Source organism: Elaeis guineensis, chromosome 9 (genome assembly GCF_000442705.2).
Source record: "Elaeis guineensis isolate ETL-2024a chromosome 9, EG11, whole genome shotgun sequence".
Taxonomy (NCBI): Eukaryota; Viridiplantae; Streptophyta; class Magnoliopsida; order Arecales; family Arecaceae; genus Elaeis; species Elaeis guineensis.
The window spans coordinates 16590130-16607678 of NC_026001.2; the positions used below are offsets into that span (position 1 = coordinate 16590130).

Here is a 17549-nt window from a genome sequence, read left to right on the forward strand (position 1 = left end):
CTTAAAAGTCAGCACATGAAAATCGACAAGCCAGTCAAATTCAGGCATCCAAGCAATTTTATAAGTTCCAATTATGTCCCAACCTCTGACAAGCCAAAGATGGAAATATTACAGAAACACCCACTCAAGAACATCTAAGCATCTGGAAAGTAGAACGATCTCCAATGGATTTAAAAATGTTAAAATGTAAATAGAAAGAAACACTTTTTAAAATAAAGCTAGGATACACAATAATCAAAATATAATGAGGCATCAGGTAGCATGAAAACTTATAATAAGCACTCAATACCTTGCTCGTTGAATAATTTCCGTGGATAAGGAACAGCTAGATCATATGGGCCTACTTCATCAACTCGGTTCTCATCTACAAAGCTTTTCACCGATCTTAAAGTATCTGCTAATGTAAGTTTTGTTTGAAGGCTGGTCCCATTTGGCATACGGATACTAAGATGAACATCATTCGACTTTACAGCACTGGAACAGTCAGTCATTTCATCAACCATCTTAGCTTCACCTTTTATTTCCAATTCATTATAAGTTATCTTAGAAGAACCAGGACCACATATAGTCATTCCCCCGGCTAACTCTGGAGAAGCCATGGCATGGTTTTCATCTAAAGTAGACTTCTCTTGTGGTGCAGTAGAACCACAGACATCATTGCAAGGAGCAGAGCTGTCCACATCTCTGAGCACAGATTTTAGGGCTTCTTTACCAGTGTTAGTTGCTGAACTTGACTGTTCATCCCTACTAATCTTGGCACCATTGGCATAATCTGATTGTGAACAGGTTTCTTCAGCACAATTGGCAGTTTTCTGTCACAGGTTCAAGTATGATAAGCTAAGGGCTTTATGGAAAGTTAGAAAATTATGTCATGCAATGATGAAGATGGAGTTTTACATCATGACTTGTTTCACCAACTTGCACCTCCAATGATTGCTTCTTTGAATCGGTTGATGAGCCAGCCAGTGTATCTTTCATGGGTTTGTCTGTTGAAGTTGATGCAACATCCAAGCTAGAGGAAACTCCTTGCTCAGTTGGTGCAACACTGGGAGAACTCAGAGGTTCAGGTTTCTTTGAAGCAAGTGCTGCTGTCAAAAGAGTCATAGCTGTTTCCTGCAGTCATTCATTGGGTAGCAGTGATTCATTGGGTTACTTTCACATGGCTTTAGCATAGTAGTAATTTAATGAATAAAAGCTGCATAAGATGCATCAGGCAACAGCTAGCAAATCACATGGAGTTGGGAAAGGTAGAGCACCTGCACATGGAGAGCTGCCCAAGCCTTCTCAATACTTTCTACTAGACTTTCAGCACTGATATGACCTTCTGAAAGATTCAAACATAACACAAGTTGCTAAGAGGAATCACAAATAGATTTGTGTGTGATCCTTAAAGAAATCATTTTCAGTATACATACCATGCTGCCATAGCATGACACCATTGAGTCCAACAGCAGAGATACTCGGGATAGATTTCTGTGGGTCTGAGCAAGGTAAATTAAGGTAAACACCAAAAATCGCTAAAAGCTGGAATGTGAAATGGTATCGAAGTTGTAATTATTAAAAAAAAAAAAAAAAAAAACATATGATGCATACTAGCAACTTAGATATCAGAAAGAAAATCTATCAGACATTCTGGAATATAGTTGTACGAGAATTTAAAACCCTAAATTTGAAGAACTAGACCTGCACGTACAAAAAGATATCATTCACACTAGACATTATAGACTTGGAAATGCAAGGAAGCATAAAGCATTGGAATTGTATTGCATCCAAAGCTTACACAGTACTGTATTCCCCAAGTAAAAGTCGAGCACTAGATATTGGACTTCCCCAGAATAAATCAGACAAAAAAGCATCACCTAATGGCTGAACATAACAACTTTCCTGTCAACAAAAATAGAGCCCTCAAATATCATCTGCAACCAGCGCATTAAGATAGCATATAAAAACTTAGGCAGTTCTAGGTCAGTCATGGATGTAAGAGAGAAACCACTTTTTCTTGCACCTGGCCCATTGAATTGATAAATAACCAACAAAAATATGACATTATTTAGAGATTTTTCGCTTGTATACTTCATTCTGTATACTTCACCAAAGTCTGGGAAATTTTTCATGAAAATCCTTGTCAATAAGAAAAAAAGAGAACAGACATGAAATATTCAGTTTCTTCTCTCACCTCTGTATATCATAAAGGTCAACCTTAAAGTCACAGTTATACTATTCTGCTACTTACAGTAATTCATGCATGGTATTTTCCTCAAATGCAACTTCCAGATGAGCAGATTTGTATTACTGCATACAAGGGGGCCTGTTTGGATTTTCCTACAGGATTGGGCTGAAAATCCTGTAGGATTTGTGGGTTAGGCCAGTACAATCAGCAAGATGATAAGCTAAAGGCTGGGCTAGGCAAAATATCCATGAATAGCTCTGGAGTGGCCCAGCTCAAATCTCATAGGAAGAAAAAAAGCACCTGCTGAGGTCCTTTTCTTTTTCTCCCTATGGGATTTGGGCCGGCCCGCTCCGACTCTATTTCTAGGAAATTTATGAATACAAGCCCTAACCAAGCATAATATAGCATGTGATCTATAAATATAGACGATGAATCTTACAGTATTTTCAGCCCAATCCTAAAAGAAACCAAACAGGCCCTAATAGAAAAATTACTTTATATCCTGATTGCTTCCATTTTATATACCATTTTACATGTTATCATCACAGCATATTCCGATATCACACCCACATCCTGTATCTGGCTATTAAGCCAAAACAAAGATGTTTTCTGTGAAAACAAGAATGTAAAAGGCAAAATCCAGCCAAGTCCTATCCTTGATTATGCTGCCGCAACTGCACATAAATCTCAACCAACCTATCGCATTTCTTATTTCACAAATAAGCAAGAAGCCTCCCAAGGTCATTGATATTCATAGAGAAGTGAAATGCTTCAGGATGCAATATAACTGAACTCTGACATACTTTTGCAAGTCACTTTAGCTGTTTGGAGACATCAGCTTAGCTATTCATATTAATGGGCTTTAGCATGACATGCTGTCAAGTCACCTTTGCTTTATGCAAAACCAGATGCCTACCTTTACTTATTTCTACCAACAAATTATATTACTAGTACACTAAAGGTATAAAATAGAACGAATAGAGGATACAAATGGCAGAAAACTGTGATGCATCAACACTTTCTTGTCTCAGATGCAAGAAGATACAACATTTTGATACTGCTTCTGCCACCTGATGACAACAAACAACAAGACAATCAAACATGGGGTATGAAAGCACGCATTAGCATCACTGATCAGATACCTCAACCAGATAAAAATAAAGGTCAATGCGGATAAACTCACACTTAGATCTGCCCATGTCGACTGTTCCAAATGGACAGAATTTTCATCTTCACCTGAAAATGGAGCAGAAAAAGCATGGCATTATTTATTTAGTTACAAGAGATCATGTATGTTTGTAAGTTAAGTAATAAAAAATGCATGATTATATGAAATTCTACTACAATGCTATACTAAGACTTATTTTAATACGAAAAGGATGGACTGGGAACTGATCATCCGATCTCGCTTTGTTCACTTGGTTGGTCTTGAAGAATACATTGGCATGCAATCACACAAGCAAATGAACATGCACATGTACAATTATCATAAATGTTCTCTGCTGATCTTTATATCGGTTCTCATGGCTACTTCGTATATAAGAATATATTAAGGTTTCTGTGCACCCATAACCACATGTCTATATATTCACCTACACCCACAGAACTACAGTCCACAGCACAGACACATACATGCCCGGACCAGCATATGTGTACACAAACCTCCACACAACATGCATATCCACAACATGCACATGCACAAAAAGACATGCAAATCAGCATTCACATACACCAAACACAAAATGAGTACATGTGCACGCATGTACGCATGCAAACCAAGGTTCGTTGCACCGATATGGGGTGCCATGTCTATACCTTATTGGCATGCTAGGATATATCCCATACAATATGGTACAACCCTATACCGTCACAAGGTCAATAGACCATTTTCTCATGCCCAGCCATGGTATCACCTGAAATTGGAGCAATACATCTCACTACAATATGAAACCGAGCAAAATCAATCAGTTTCGCTCAATGAAGGCTACTTTGCCCTGAGTGCCACATCTAACCTTGGTATGCTACTAGTACCATACCAGTACTATATAGTACACCAATCACTGGGCATTATGAGTCAATACAACAAACTATAATGCATACACATAGACACACACAAAAAGAAGATAAAGAAATGCTGATAAGGAAGACAAAATAAATGTTGTTGCACAAATAGCTCAACCAAAGTGCTTTATTGCAGGCACAAAGAGATAGAGTTTAGAAAATTACTTATATAAACAATACATGGCTCTTATAAGTTTGCATATTGTCATTGTAACAGACATAGCTCATTAGTCCATATCTGATTCATGGTTTATTGTTAGTTCAACAATTCTGCTGACTAATTAGCTACATATTGCAGAAATCACATGGCTAGGCTTCATTAATTTAATTTTGAATTTCAGTTTATGATTTTTGCTTTGACACATGAAAGTATTGATGTTTTAAACTGACAAAATATCATCAATAAACCAAATATCAGTTCATCGATAATATGAATTTCAACATTAGGAGATTCAAGAAAACAAAGGAAGATGTTGAATATAAAAAAAAATCTAAAGTAGGCCAATGCATATTTTGTGGTTCTCTGAAGTCACCTTCCTAAAATATTCCCATAATTTTACTACTAACACCCCCTTATATGATGGCTTCCCCAATTCCAACTCCAATTATGAGAGCTTGGCCTATAGCTTAATATTGCAGGCCTTGCAGACCATGCTACACAAAATCATATCAAGGCAACAAATTAGATTGTATTTCCTTCTGTTGGGAGGAAGTGTCAGAGAAATATTAAATATACAACTTTATTACATGATTATCATTAAGTTCACCTGAAATGTAGACAACAAAAAGTTTTTTCTGCTTTCTTGCTTCAGCAATTGCATCTGGAATGGAGCCCTTGTATGTCAAAGAATAAGTGGATCCCTCCATCTGTGTTAAAATCACCAACAAACCAAACATAAACGTTAATTATGGACAACAAAGCTTAACAGGGGATTTATAATCAAAGGAAATCAGATTGCAAGAAGGTGACTCCAAAAGAGTCCACAAAGTATAAAAGATTAAGAAGAGCAACAGGTAAATAAATGTTTTATATGTTCCTCAACTTGTAACCAGTTAGCTCTTAATTTATTGAAACCCCAATAAATCTCAGAAACCATATACATAGCTATGACTAAACTTTACATATGACTAGTCAAGAGACAAAAGAGAATAATGGAAGGTGCTACCAAACGAATGCAAAATAAAATATAAAAATCTCAAATTTAAATATCAAGAAAATGAATAATTCAAAACGCAGTACTGTTTATTTGGTTGACTGGAAATCACAGGAAGAACTCCAAGAGTTATTTCTGTATTATTTTGTCAAAAGATTATCTCTTGTATATTAAAAATCATGATCTCGTAAGGATGACAATATTAACACCGAGATTGTAGCTTCCAAGTCGTAGACTCATACCTCAGGAACCAATAGATGACTAAATTCAGGAAAAAACCGAAGATATGGTGTTACTTTCTGTTGCAAGGCACAGCCAATCAAAATCTCTCCCAACTCTAATAACCAGAATTCAATCGATCGCAATCGAACAGCGAATCCACGAATCGTTCTCTACCCACAATACAACCCAAACTCAATCCCAAACTCCAGACGATGACCCTACTCCTCTATCTACTACCTTTTCCGAAAAACAATCCAAGTTCTGAAGATCAAATTCGAACAGAATTTTACCTAAAATCTACAACACATACACGTCAAAAGAGAACAAGAAAAGGATCGATCTAACTGCCCAACAACAAAACCCTAATTCTCCGGAACACCTACTCGAAACCGGAAAGCGATATAAGAAATTGGGAGAGTTGTTGTTACCTCGGAAGTTAGGGTTTTCCGAGAGTTTTCCGCGTTCTTCGAAGATCCGCAGTTCCTGTGTGAAATATATTACCCCGTAGGAGAAAGTCCCGTCAGGATGTTGGATAGATAAGACCTGCTGACGGTTTGGGCCAGGCACAGTTTGCAGCTTAATGTAGTTAGGCCCAGGCCAGGACTGGTGCCGGCCCGCTTCTTACCTAGGCTTTCAGGCCGGGCCTCAGGTTTTCTAGAATTTAAAAAATAAAAAATACTTGCAAAGATTAATTATTTGAAAGGAATTGGTAGGGCTCATAGGTCTATATCTTTTATTAGTCTTCTTTACGGTTGTTCCGAAAACCCGGCCGGACTCAAGCACATGCATTGCAGTGTTAAATACTAGTTAAAAAAAAAAAAAGAAATTTATATAACTTAATACATAGGATCTACAGGAGTTTAAAGTTAATCATATTTTTCATAAATATTTGGACTATTACCAAGGGTTTGTAGGAGTTTAAAGTTGATCCCAGTTTCAAAGAGGACAATCGGGCAACAAACAAGATTGTTGGTCACATATTCTAGGCTTTGAATGGGTGGCTTTCCATTGGGTTTTCCTCCACAAAGAAATTGCATTAGCTTCCATTGGGCTACTATTTTTTTTTTTTTTGGTAATCCTAGTTGAGTTATTTTTAAGATGATAACTTTAACTATATTTATATTGCTATCATATATCTTCAATATGTTATTTGCACATCTATATTATATATATTAAAATCAAGGCATCAGTCTCTGTCTGCCACATGTGTATTTTTTTCAAGCATCATCCACTATGTGTCCACGACAGGTTGAACCCCAAAGCATCTCCCACTTCTAGAACCAAAGTTAGCCTCATCCGGGAGGACACGAAATGCTTCTTCATCTTCATGAGGTGGGGCTTCAAGAGCACTATTGCTAGTGAGGGCTTTCCAGCAACCAAAACTGAGGGGAATGTAGATGGTGGCTAAGAAGCGGCAAGGGAAGTGAAATCATCATTAAGACCACCATCATTGGAGTTTTTGGAGCTCGAAAATGAATGCCCAAGGTTCACCCTATCCATCGGATAGGCAGAGGTGGCAGCGAAGGGGTGATTGATGGGGGAATGCTAATGGGATGGAAGGAGAAAGAGGGAGGGGGACAGGGATCTAAACTTTTTTAGGGTTTGAAGGAGGGGATCGCCTGAGGTGGATTTGGAGAGAGATGACGGCTAGTGTCTAAAAATCTACAATCGCCAAAGACATATTTGAACGGGAGTTCTGAACTTTCCAACAAGCAGGTGGCGGCAAGATGATCTTGACGGATCGAATCATCGAAGATGGTGTTGATGCAATAGAAAAAAACTTCGATTGATCAAGATTTTGCAACTGTCTCTTTGCTTTATGAAGGCGGCGATAAGGGCTCTCAATTTTTTTTTTTTTTTTATTTTTATATTTTAATATTTAATTAAGAGTAAAAAATTTTAGCAAAAATAGAAAACTTAAAAATATCAATAATACTGATAGTATTAGTAGTATTTTAATAAAAATAATGTATTTTAGCAAAAATAATAATTTTATTATTTATAATAATTTTAAAGATTAATAATGTTCAATAATATATTAATACATTAATAAAATAATATTTTAATGAAAATTAATAACATTATTTACTAATAAATTAAAATATTTTATATATTAATAAATATATTTTAATTTTTTTAATAACTATATAATTAATAAAATAATATTTTAAAAATAATATATTTTCTAAATAAAAGATGTATCTCATGCAATACGTGGGTTATGTCTTAGTATCAAAGTTACACGCACGTCTTTGATGACCACTACAAACAGTTTCCACGCTTACATTCAAAAAAAATCAAAGTTTATTTATTCCAAAGGTAAAAGATTCCATCCATATCAAAGCTCACTTAGAAGTACAGACATGGAACCAACTTTTAATTCGGATTCCACCAAAATGGAGAGGACATGGGAGATGGCTTGAGAAACATATCCAAATTCATAAAACAAAATTGGAAACTGATACCATCATGCATTCCAAATCTACTCTTTTATAAACATCTACAGGTATTTTTAAAACCGAAGATTTAATTTGTCAATCCATTTACAGCTGCATGCATCATTTATCATGCACACAACAATGCCTAACGAGGCAAAGGTGATATGGAACCAATTCCCCTAGGCGACTTCCTATTTCCCATGGAACCTAGAGAGAAGCAATTTAATTTTCGTATAATAAGAAGAATGGAATTTCTAGATCAACGGATGCAGGAATTGTAAGGAACATTCAATTAATTAATGGTGCTAATATTTTAAAACTTGAAAAGCTAGTTTCTGCAGGACTAGATCAATGGGAAAAATGCAAGTGATGCATGCCAAAAGAATTTATTTTGGACCATTATGCAACTCTAACAACTATAGATTCTATAAAAAAAAAAAAAATTCTCAAATCCGGACCTTAATAGCCATCCAATCGTTTTAACCTGGATCAGGACCCAAAAGCAAGGTTTTTAAACCTGAGATCTTACTCATCTGAATAAGATGAGTTAGGAAGATTCAGGAAATTGGAAGCTGGCAAAAGTTAGGAAGATTCAAGAAATTCCAGCATCTAGGCGGATAATAGGAACTGATATATAATTACTTCAGCGAATATAGCATTGGAAGGGATTGATTTGAGTACTTAATAATTAAAAATTAATTTAACATTGTTAGGAAATTTCAGCCAAGATACATCGGTTTGGCCTGGATGGATGCCCACACAAGATAATCCATGAATAAATTCCTCCGAATCGGCTCAAAGAGAGATGATGCACGAAGCATAGTATCCTGGAAAAATAAGGATAAATCATCAGTTTTACAAGGTGTTGTGTTTTAGCTAGGCATGGATCAGGCCCCGGAGGGCAGCATGTCAATTATATGATATCCCAGTACCACTATAAATTGACATCTTGGCCGAGACATGAGACCTTTGACCAAAAATAGATGAAGGTGGCACATTAGTGCATGTTTACCACCATTATTGCCAAAAAACTGCATACATAGTGTTTCTGGAAAAATTAAAAATCCTTAGGCCACCTGTTGAAGTAGTAAGGCAAATTCTCCACTCAAAGCAAACCCGAACCTGCATTCCAAATCTTTGAGACAGAACATAATTTATTATCCTGTTGCCTCAATAAGTAATGTGGTTAAGATGGTAAATAGATATCTGAAACAAAAGATATGGAACTTAAAAAGAAATACAAAAGAATCAGGTGTAAGTGATTAAATTCAAAAATTCGACTATTAATGGTTGCTGATTGGATGCCCGCAGATAAGCAAATATATAAATAAAACAAAATCGCAACAAAAATGTGAGTTCATTAGATCTGTATCTTTAAACTGTATTCCAATATGTAAACCAAGCGTATACATGAATCATATGGTCTAGTCATATCAACACCCACGTCAAAATCATATAACTGCACTAAAAGCACCTGAACCTTTTTCAGATGGTATTATGACTTCTTTCCTTGGGCTACATAGATATGCACCTCCCTGTTAATAATTATAGAACAAAGAAGGCAAAAGACATGAGAGATCCAGAGTTCAGACTTCTTGCAACAAGTTCAAGCTTGACTTAAATATTTACTGAGATGGACATCTTGGCTAGTTCCATCAACATTCCTTCTCTGTTGGATTTAAAAGAATCACAAATGTGCAAAAAAAAAATCTGTTGTTGGGAATAAGTTATTAGAGAATGTGAGTCTTGGAAGGGGCTGCAGCAAAAGGTACCCCAGCAATGCATTTAGAGACACGTCTGCACCAGAATCTGAGATAACCGAAAGAAGCCCAGATTACAGACCATGACAACTAAAGGTCCCCTCACAAACTACTTGCAGAGATTATCCAAGAATCTTATCCAGATTAGCTGACAAAAGACAAAGAAAAAGTTATTTATCAATTTAATTGGGCATATGGAAAAAAGAAGGGTTTTTGGGGGGGAGGGAGATGGGGAGCTCACCATGCTCAATCAGTTACCATTGCCTATTTAGTACAACAACTGTGTTTGTTCAAACAACACAAGCAGAGTCTGGCAACATGAGCATATTTTAAGGCATTAGTAGAACCATTTTATGGGAGACAACACAGCTTTGAGAGATAAATGTAAGAAGCAAAAAATGAGTACCATTTTATGGGAAAGTAGCAGTCATCTCCATGGGTCCCTTCTGGTATGCCATAAACACTCGAAGCTCTTAGCTGGTCAATTCTCAATTATCAGGACCTTCTCAATGAACTGATGCTCGTAGAAAATTGTAGTGCTTGATCACGACATAGACATAAGGATGCAAGGGGAGACAATGAATCATCAACTTAAGGAGAAAGCTTGAAAAATAAAAATGAATATCTAGCTCCTGTCAAAGCCTTCTTGACTGTACCAGTGTATACCCTGTTTCAAAAGGTAAAAGATAATGAAACATCAACAATTACAGGTTACACTCTACAGGAGTAATACAAAGCTAACAAGCGCACAAGAGCATATCAGACATGCATGTGGAGGAACATCAACTAGATGACTAATCAACCATCCACCACTTTTTATATAAATACCATACACCTTTAAGCAAAAATCCCTTTGAAGAACTGAATTAATAAAAGCATGTCAAACTTGAGAGAGAATGCAGTTAGAAAAGTAAACCAACAATGTAGAAGCTCACTAATGTCACTTTTTAGAAAGTACTTGCATGCGAATTTATGTAAAATATCTGTCCATGAATCAAGTGCATGGGGTCTAATCATCTACATTGTGGTACTCAAGGATATTATGGAACATCACTTAAGTTTAAAAACATTGTGGGCAACTTAGCTTTTCAGAATGATCCAGGAATTTTCCAATTAAACTCGTATAGAAAAAAAAAAAAAAATTGTTCGGAAAAATTAGCACAAGAGGACTCCAGGATTTGATCATATAATATCGCAGTTATGACTTGTTCTTCTAGGTTACGACTTGGATAACTACAATAGATTGAAAAAAGAAAAGTCATTACTTCAAGAAAAAAAAATTTGATGGCAGCAGCAGAGATGAGCAATTCATCATGTTGCTGAAGTACCAATTTCCATCTTCTCATACAACAAAAAATGAGATCATAACTCTAACTCGGTATAACTTTTCTTTTTGCACTTCTACAAATTTCTCTCACTAGGTTCCACCCATTATCAACCATACATCACTTCTTGGTTCCTGCCAATTATTTCAAATATTCCTCTGGATACTTTCCAACAGGGACAAAGGATATTTGAATTACAGGCTATAGCCCCTGAACTGTTCCATCATGGCCAGTCGGAGATTCTCAGTCGGGACTCTAGACCCAACTGTACTGAGCCCATGGTCTGTCACTGGTCTTACAGTCTAGGGGCAAGTTTTCTTAATTTTTGCTACTTGGTGGTTGACCAGAAGAGTGTCTGCCATTCTATCATTCTACTGCATTAAGGAGGATAAACCAAAGCCAACAAAGACCCTTCCACACATGATTCCAGCTATATCAGCTGCCACTTCATATGAGAATTTGAAAATACAAACCATTATATTTCCTATAAGTTTTTATTCTATCAATGACGCTTGCTAGTCTAAGATTTCTTCTTGCTCTTCACACACTTAACTGAATCACAGAACGAGCACTAAATGACTACATAACTTCTTTCAGAGCCAAATTCCTAATTTCTGACAAGATTTGATTCACCAAATTTGACACTTAATATTACAAAAACAGCTAGAAGTACTCCCACACTCCACTGATGATATGAAATTGCTCTATTTTATCGTGTCCCCCTCCCTATAGATCCTGTAGATGGGAAGTGAGAACTTAGAACGGCAAGTGTTAAAAATACCAGCATTATGTATTTTATCAGGCATTGCCCTTGAATCAAACAATGCAAACTTGTTACAAATAACAAAATGCTCCACTAAGTCCAATTAAATGTTTCACTCATCAATGCTTGAGCGCTGTGGACAAAACCTGTAGTTCAAAACTGATGCTGTTTAGGATGAATCCAAATGTTTTCAAAGTATAATCCTTATTAGTTTTGTAGCCATCAAAATATGTACATCACAATAGTTTTTAATGCCATAACCAGAATTGCAATAAATTTGCTGTGACATATCCACATAGTTAGCAAATCAATATTATCTTCAAATTCCAACATATGGCAGAAATTTCATCAAGTATTATACAAAATCATAGTATCTTCATTTCACCATGTTGTCAAAATTATACTGACTTTTAAGCTGTCAACATGAAACTGTATATCAGTGCGGGATTGCATCCAACAAATTCATAGATAATAATGACAATAATAACTCTGTCTCTATTTGGCTAGTCCACACATATGTATCAAAAATTTGTCCTTAATAATGCTAGAGCAAGTTATGAAACATACTACTCTCTGCATGACCTACCTAAAATTTGAATTATGCTCGTTGTACATGTATCACGAGTGATGAAGTCAATGTAAGGTTAATGCCAAAAAAAAAAAAAAAAAGCAACTCCATACACCATTGTTCAGTTCACATTGCTCTCCAATTGTCTCCTTAGATACAAACACAAGGTTCTACACCTTATCTCCTATATCATGATATATGTCAAATCACAAGAAATTTAAGACCCAGCTCATGTGTCTGCAATCACAGGTAAAAATTCCCATCAACATACAATGTTAGCTTTTTTAATTAACATACTGGATTTCAAGAGCCAGTTCAAACCTTCATAATGTGAGAGACTTCTTTCAATAGCCAGTACAATTTTAGCTTTCTAGAATGTCGATCATCCAGATTTTCATGCAACATAATATGGCTTTAGGTATGTCCCCGAAAGAAGAGTTGAATCCAAATCAGAATATTAATAGGAGTGCTATTATATCATCAGGTATGTCCCCGAAAGGTTAACATTAAGGGGGAAAAAAAATCTCATAAGTGTTTGCTAAAAGAAAAATACCTTTGCGGTAAATTCATAGGTCCTGAAATTTTAGTTTATTAAAGTAAAGTTCTCTATGCAGATATGTTTTGCTATCTACCAAAGAGATCCACAAACGGTAACACCCACCAAATTGCAAAGGGAGATGTAAGCACTCAGAGTCAGAGAAATAAAACAAGGAAACAAGGTTATATGCATCATCAAACTTGAGAGAAAGAGAGAGAGAGGGAGAGGGAGAGAGAGATGTAAAGAATTTAGAGATATTAGGAGAAAGCGAGACTGACCATGTGGTATATGCTATAACAAAGTTGAAGAGCTTCATTCCACTTATTCACTCTGAGGAGTCCTTTGATGAGGCAAAAGAGAACGGTTAATTCTGGAATATGGCCTCTCCTTGTCATCTCACTATATAGTTCGAACGCTTTCTCAACCTTAGATGCTAAACAAAGAGCCTCAATTAAAGAACAATACATATTCTGGTTGCCAATGGTTGAACATGATGACATGCCTCTGAACTCGTTGTGCAATTCAAGGGCTGTCTCCAGCCTGCCAGCTCTACAGTAACTCTCAATGAGTATGCTATAAGCAGGAGCAATTGGCACCGAACTATATTCTGCCATTTCTTCTAAAAGACCAAGTGAAATGATAAACTTCCTGCTGAATCCTTGAATTACATTGCAATAATCTGCTATATGTCTTGGCCAGTAAGTCTGTTTCATCTCCTCTAGAAGTTCATGGGCCTTGTCTAACAGGCCAGCAGCACAACAATGGTTTAACAATACTCTATATGTAACGAAATTTGGAGAACAGCCCTTTTTGCTCATTTCACTAAAAAGTTTCAGGCACATTTCAACTTTAGCTGCTTTACCAAATCCATCTATTAAGGCAGTATAGGTGACGACATTTGGATTACAACCTTTCTCTTCCATCATTGTCAGAAGCTTACGAGCCTCTTCAGTTTTACCAGCTTTACAGAGCCCATCAATCATCTCAGTATAAGTGATGACATTTGGAGTACAAGAATTCTCTAGCATTTTCGAAAGAACCTTCAATGCAAGATCAAGTCTTCTATCTTTAAACAACCTGTCGATCAAGGAGCTGTATGTGTACACATCAGGAGAAAAACCACGCTCAGACATTCTTACAAACATCTCTTGTGCTTCATCAAGCCTCCCAGCCTTGCATAAACCATCAATTAGAGCATCATAGACAACATGATTTGGCTCACAACCAGCAGAAGACATTGCATCCAATAAATCACGAGCCTCGGCTATTTTATGAGCTTTGCACAAGCCATCTACCAATGCACCATATGTAATAACATTTGGCTCTGCGACTTCAGCACTATCACCTTCAGTGGATGTCTTGATATCTGGATCCTCACAATTACCTCTCATTTTAGAATATATGTGACAAGCCTTATCAATCTCGCCGGCCTTGCAAAAGCCATCAATTAAAGCAGTGTACGTGACAACATTTGGATGACATCCCATGCTAAGCATACTCTCAAAAAGCTCATTTGCCTCAGAGAGTCGCTTAGCTTTCAGGTAAGCATGTATAAGGGCAGTATAAGTCACCACATTTGGAGTGCAACCATCTCTCTTCATTTCATTAAACCAACACCGAGCCTGTTGAATGAGACCAACCTTACAGAAACTATCAATCAAAATAGTATATGTATAAACATCAGCAACTATACCATTCATTTTCATTTCCTGAAATAAAAGAAAAGCTTTTTCCACCTTATAAGCCTGACAGAGAAGACCAATCACCTTTGAATATGTGCTAGTATCAGGTACAAAACCCTTCTTCATCATCTCCTTTATAACCCCAAAAGCCTTGTCAAATTTTTCCATGCCGCAAAGGCACCGCGCAAAGTTACTGACATTTATCTTGTTAAGTACGAATCCAGCACCCAGCATTTCCTCATAAGCTTTTTCTGCCAAGTCCATCAGCTCAGAACTCGGTAGTTCCTCATTCCCACAAATCCCTCCAATAAAGATATTATATGTCACATAACCCGGTCGGCAACCACAAGCATTCATCTTTTTTAACAGCTTATATGCATAAGTGTAGTCCCCTGAGTTGCAATATGCATGTACCAGTGAATTAAACAATGATGGATTCGGATTGCAACCCTCTGTGATCATCATATTAATAATTCTCTTACACCACCCAAGTTGCTTCTTCCTCAGAAAGCCTGAAAGCAGTGTCCTATACGTCACAACATTTGGGATGCAAGAGTTGGATCGCATCCTATGAAGAAAAGACATCGCTTCTTCAAAAAGAGAAGCTTCCAACAACCCACTTATCATTTGGGTGCATAAAACAGTGTCAAGTGTGAAATCTTCCTGGTCTATGATATTAAGAGCTTCCACCCACCTCCCAGCTTTGCATAACGAATGCGCAAAGCAACCCATAGTGAAACGATCCACAGAAAAGCCAGAATCTGACATCTCCCTATGAACTAAAAAAGCTGAATCTAATCGGTCAGCACTCAGAAGAACCTGAATCAAAGCATTATAAGTCACTTTTGATGGTCTGTAGCCAAAGTCCTTAAGCCTCCCAAGCTCCTCCAGTGCCTCATTCCAAAACCCATTGCGGCAACACTTCCGAACCAATACATTAAGCAATCTACCAAGCACTTCTCTATCATCCTCTCCAATTTCCTTGAGAAAATGTTGAGGAACTCTACTCTTCTTATCGAAACCTAAAATTTCTATTAGTGCATCATACGTCGGACCTGTGTGGCTATACCCGATCTGTCGACCAGCCCAGACGAAGAACTTGACACCCAATTCAGGAACTTTAACAAGTCTTAGCACCCCGATCACCAGCGATTCATCCAACTTCCCTCTGAATTGCCTCAAAAACTTCTCAGTTTTGTCACTGAAGACACCTCCACTAGTCCTAACTGCCTTGGCAATCAAAACGGCCTCCTCAGAGAACTTACCCGAATCGAGAGTATTTCCAGGGAGAGCATCACGTTCTGCGATTGCCTCTTGTAAAAAGGCGAAGTCTTTTGGCGATACCGAGGCCCCCCGGCGGTCGTCTCGATCCCGGTACTCTCCATTCCATGGAGGGGAGAAGTCGGGGTCGATCAAACCACTCAAATCGTCATCAGGGGAAGAACAGCTACTGCCGCTGCTGAAGAAAGAAATGCAAGGTTTTCTGAACGGATTGAGGTGGAAAATCCACGATTGCATCGGCCGGAAGCAGTGATTGGTTCGGAGGGATGCGAAGAGGGCCGGCGATTGGGAAAGAACGATCGCCGCCGCTCGTCTGCTCATGCTGCGAGGAGATGGTGGAAATGCGAAACTTTCGAGGAAAAAATTGATCTCGGAGAGGGGTTTGTGGGGGAGGAGAGGAGAGCGCCATCCCTCGAGGTTTCACTCGGGATTCCGATAAGCCCTAGGCCAGATAATGGAGTGGAGGCCGTAAGGGTACATCATGAACTCCAAATGGTGAGCAACGTTCGTCCCAGTTTTGTTTATGAACCAGTATCGGGGCCATCAAAGAGGGCAACGGGTAGGGCATCAGGGTAGCCGCAAAATTTGCCCTACCCATATCCGGATCCGTTAAATTTTATCATCCAACCCGTCCAAATCCGATTACAAAATTAATCAGATCCAAATCTATCTCATTCAAAATTGATATATCTGCCGGATTCTCCCTCATTCATATTTATATTATCATAGAGCAGAATTTAAAATTTTTGTAAGTAAAAAAAAAAATTTTCCATCAAAAATCTTCAAACCTTAAAATAAATCATGCTTCTAACAATATTAAGCCCTCAAAACCTCACTTGACAAACTCACACTGCCATAACGTGCACAAAATCCAATATGCTTGAGAGAAAACTTCCAACCGAAACCTAAAAAGCCACTCCGATCTTCTTCCCCAAATACCTTCGAAAAAAAATAAAATTTTAAAAAAAAAGAAGCGAAAAGAAAAAGAAAAAGAAATGATTAATCTAGGTGGGGAAAGATATTATCTTTTAATTTTTTCCATCTTTCCTTTATTTACGTTGATTTTTCTTATGTTTTACCCCTAATGTTTCTTCTGTTATCTCCATCCTCAGATGTCTCAATCGGGCCATAAACGATGGCTACGGTTTTGTGTTGGTGCAACGAGCATCAATTTTTTTATCATACTTGTTGAAATCTCCAAAATACTCTGCCCTCTTTTTTCTCATCATAAACTCACATTTAATCATATCATTAACAAATTATATGTGTGAATTAACAAATTATACTTATGAATTACTAAAGGTTATTTATAATAAATTATGTTGAAATCATAGTTACAAATGGATCAGATCAAACTATGGTTAGCTCCAACATTACTCAATTTCATATTGGGTTATGATTTTGGACCTAACCTAACCCATTAGCTAAGTAAGTTAGGTTGGGTTAGATCTATGGAAAAAACTGGGACTTAGTAAATCATTCTAATCGATTTTAGGGTCAATTATGATCCTGACCCAACCCAAAATATTTGGGTTTAGATCCAGAGTTGGTCTAACTGAGACTACAATTTGTATCAAATTTTTACTT

The 17549-nt window shown here is 37.2% G+C and overlaps 2 protein-coding genes across 4 annotated transcripts; both read right to left on the minus strand.

Moving 5' to 3' along the window:
* Window positions 1-289: 289 nt before the first annotated feature.
* Window positions 290-6179, minus strand: LOC105051421 (plant UBX domain-containing protein 11; the record flags this gene model as incomplete). Of its 2 annotated transcripts, none has more annotated exon segments than XM_073243109.1 (8): window positions 290-812; window positions 898-1113; window positions 1257-1324; window positions 1416-1481; window positions 3159-3240; window positions 3354-3406; window positions 4999-5098; window positions 6036-6179. In XM_073243109.1, coding segments are annotated over 7 exon segments (1108 nt in total), but the record flags the coding sequence as incomplete, so codon positions are not given.
* Window positions 6180-9385: 3206 nt separating this feature from the next.
* On the minus strand, window positions 9386-16474 carry LOC105051420 (uncharacterized). Of its 2 annotated transcripts, XM_073243226.1 has the most exons (5): window positions 13277-16474; window positions 12783-12886; window positions 10212-10472; window positions 10047-10115; window positions 9386-9953 (listed from the first exon to the last, which is right to left on the minus strand). In XM_073243226.1, exons 1-2 carry the CDS (start codon window positions 16281-16283, stop codon window positions 12876-12878), a joined length of 3018 nt encoding a protein of 1005 aa, XP_073099327.1. In that variant the 5' UTR covers window positions 16284-16474; the 3' UTR covers window positions 9386-9953; window positions 10047-10115; window positions 10212-10472; window positions 12783-12875. The 2 variants fall into 2 exon arrangements, with proteins under 2 accessions (XP_073099327.1, XP_010930166.1); XM_010931864.4 differs by lacking the exon at window positions 12783-12886 and having other exon boundaries at window positions 13278-16474.
* Between the last annotated feature and the right edge of the window lie 1075 nt (window positions 16475-17549).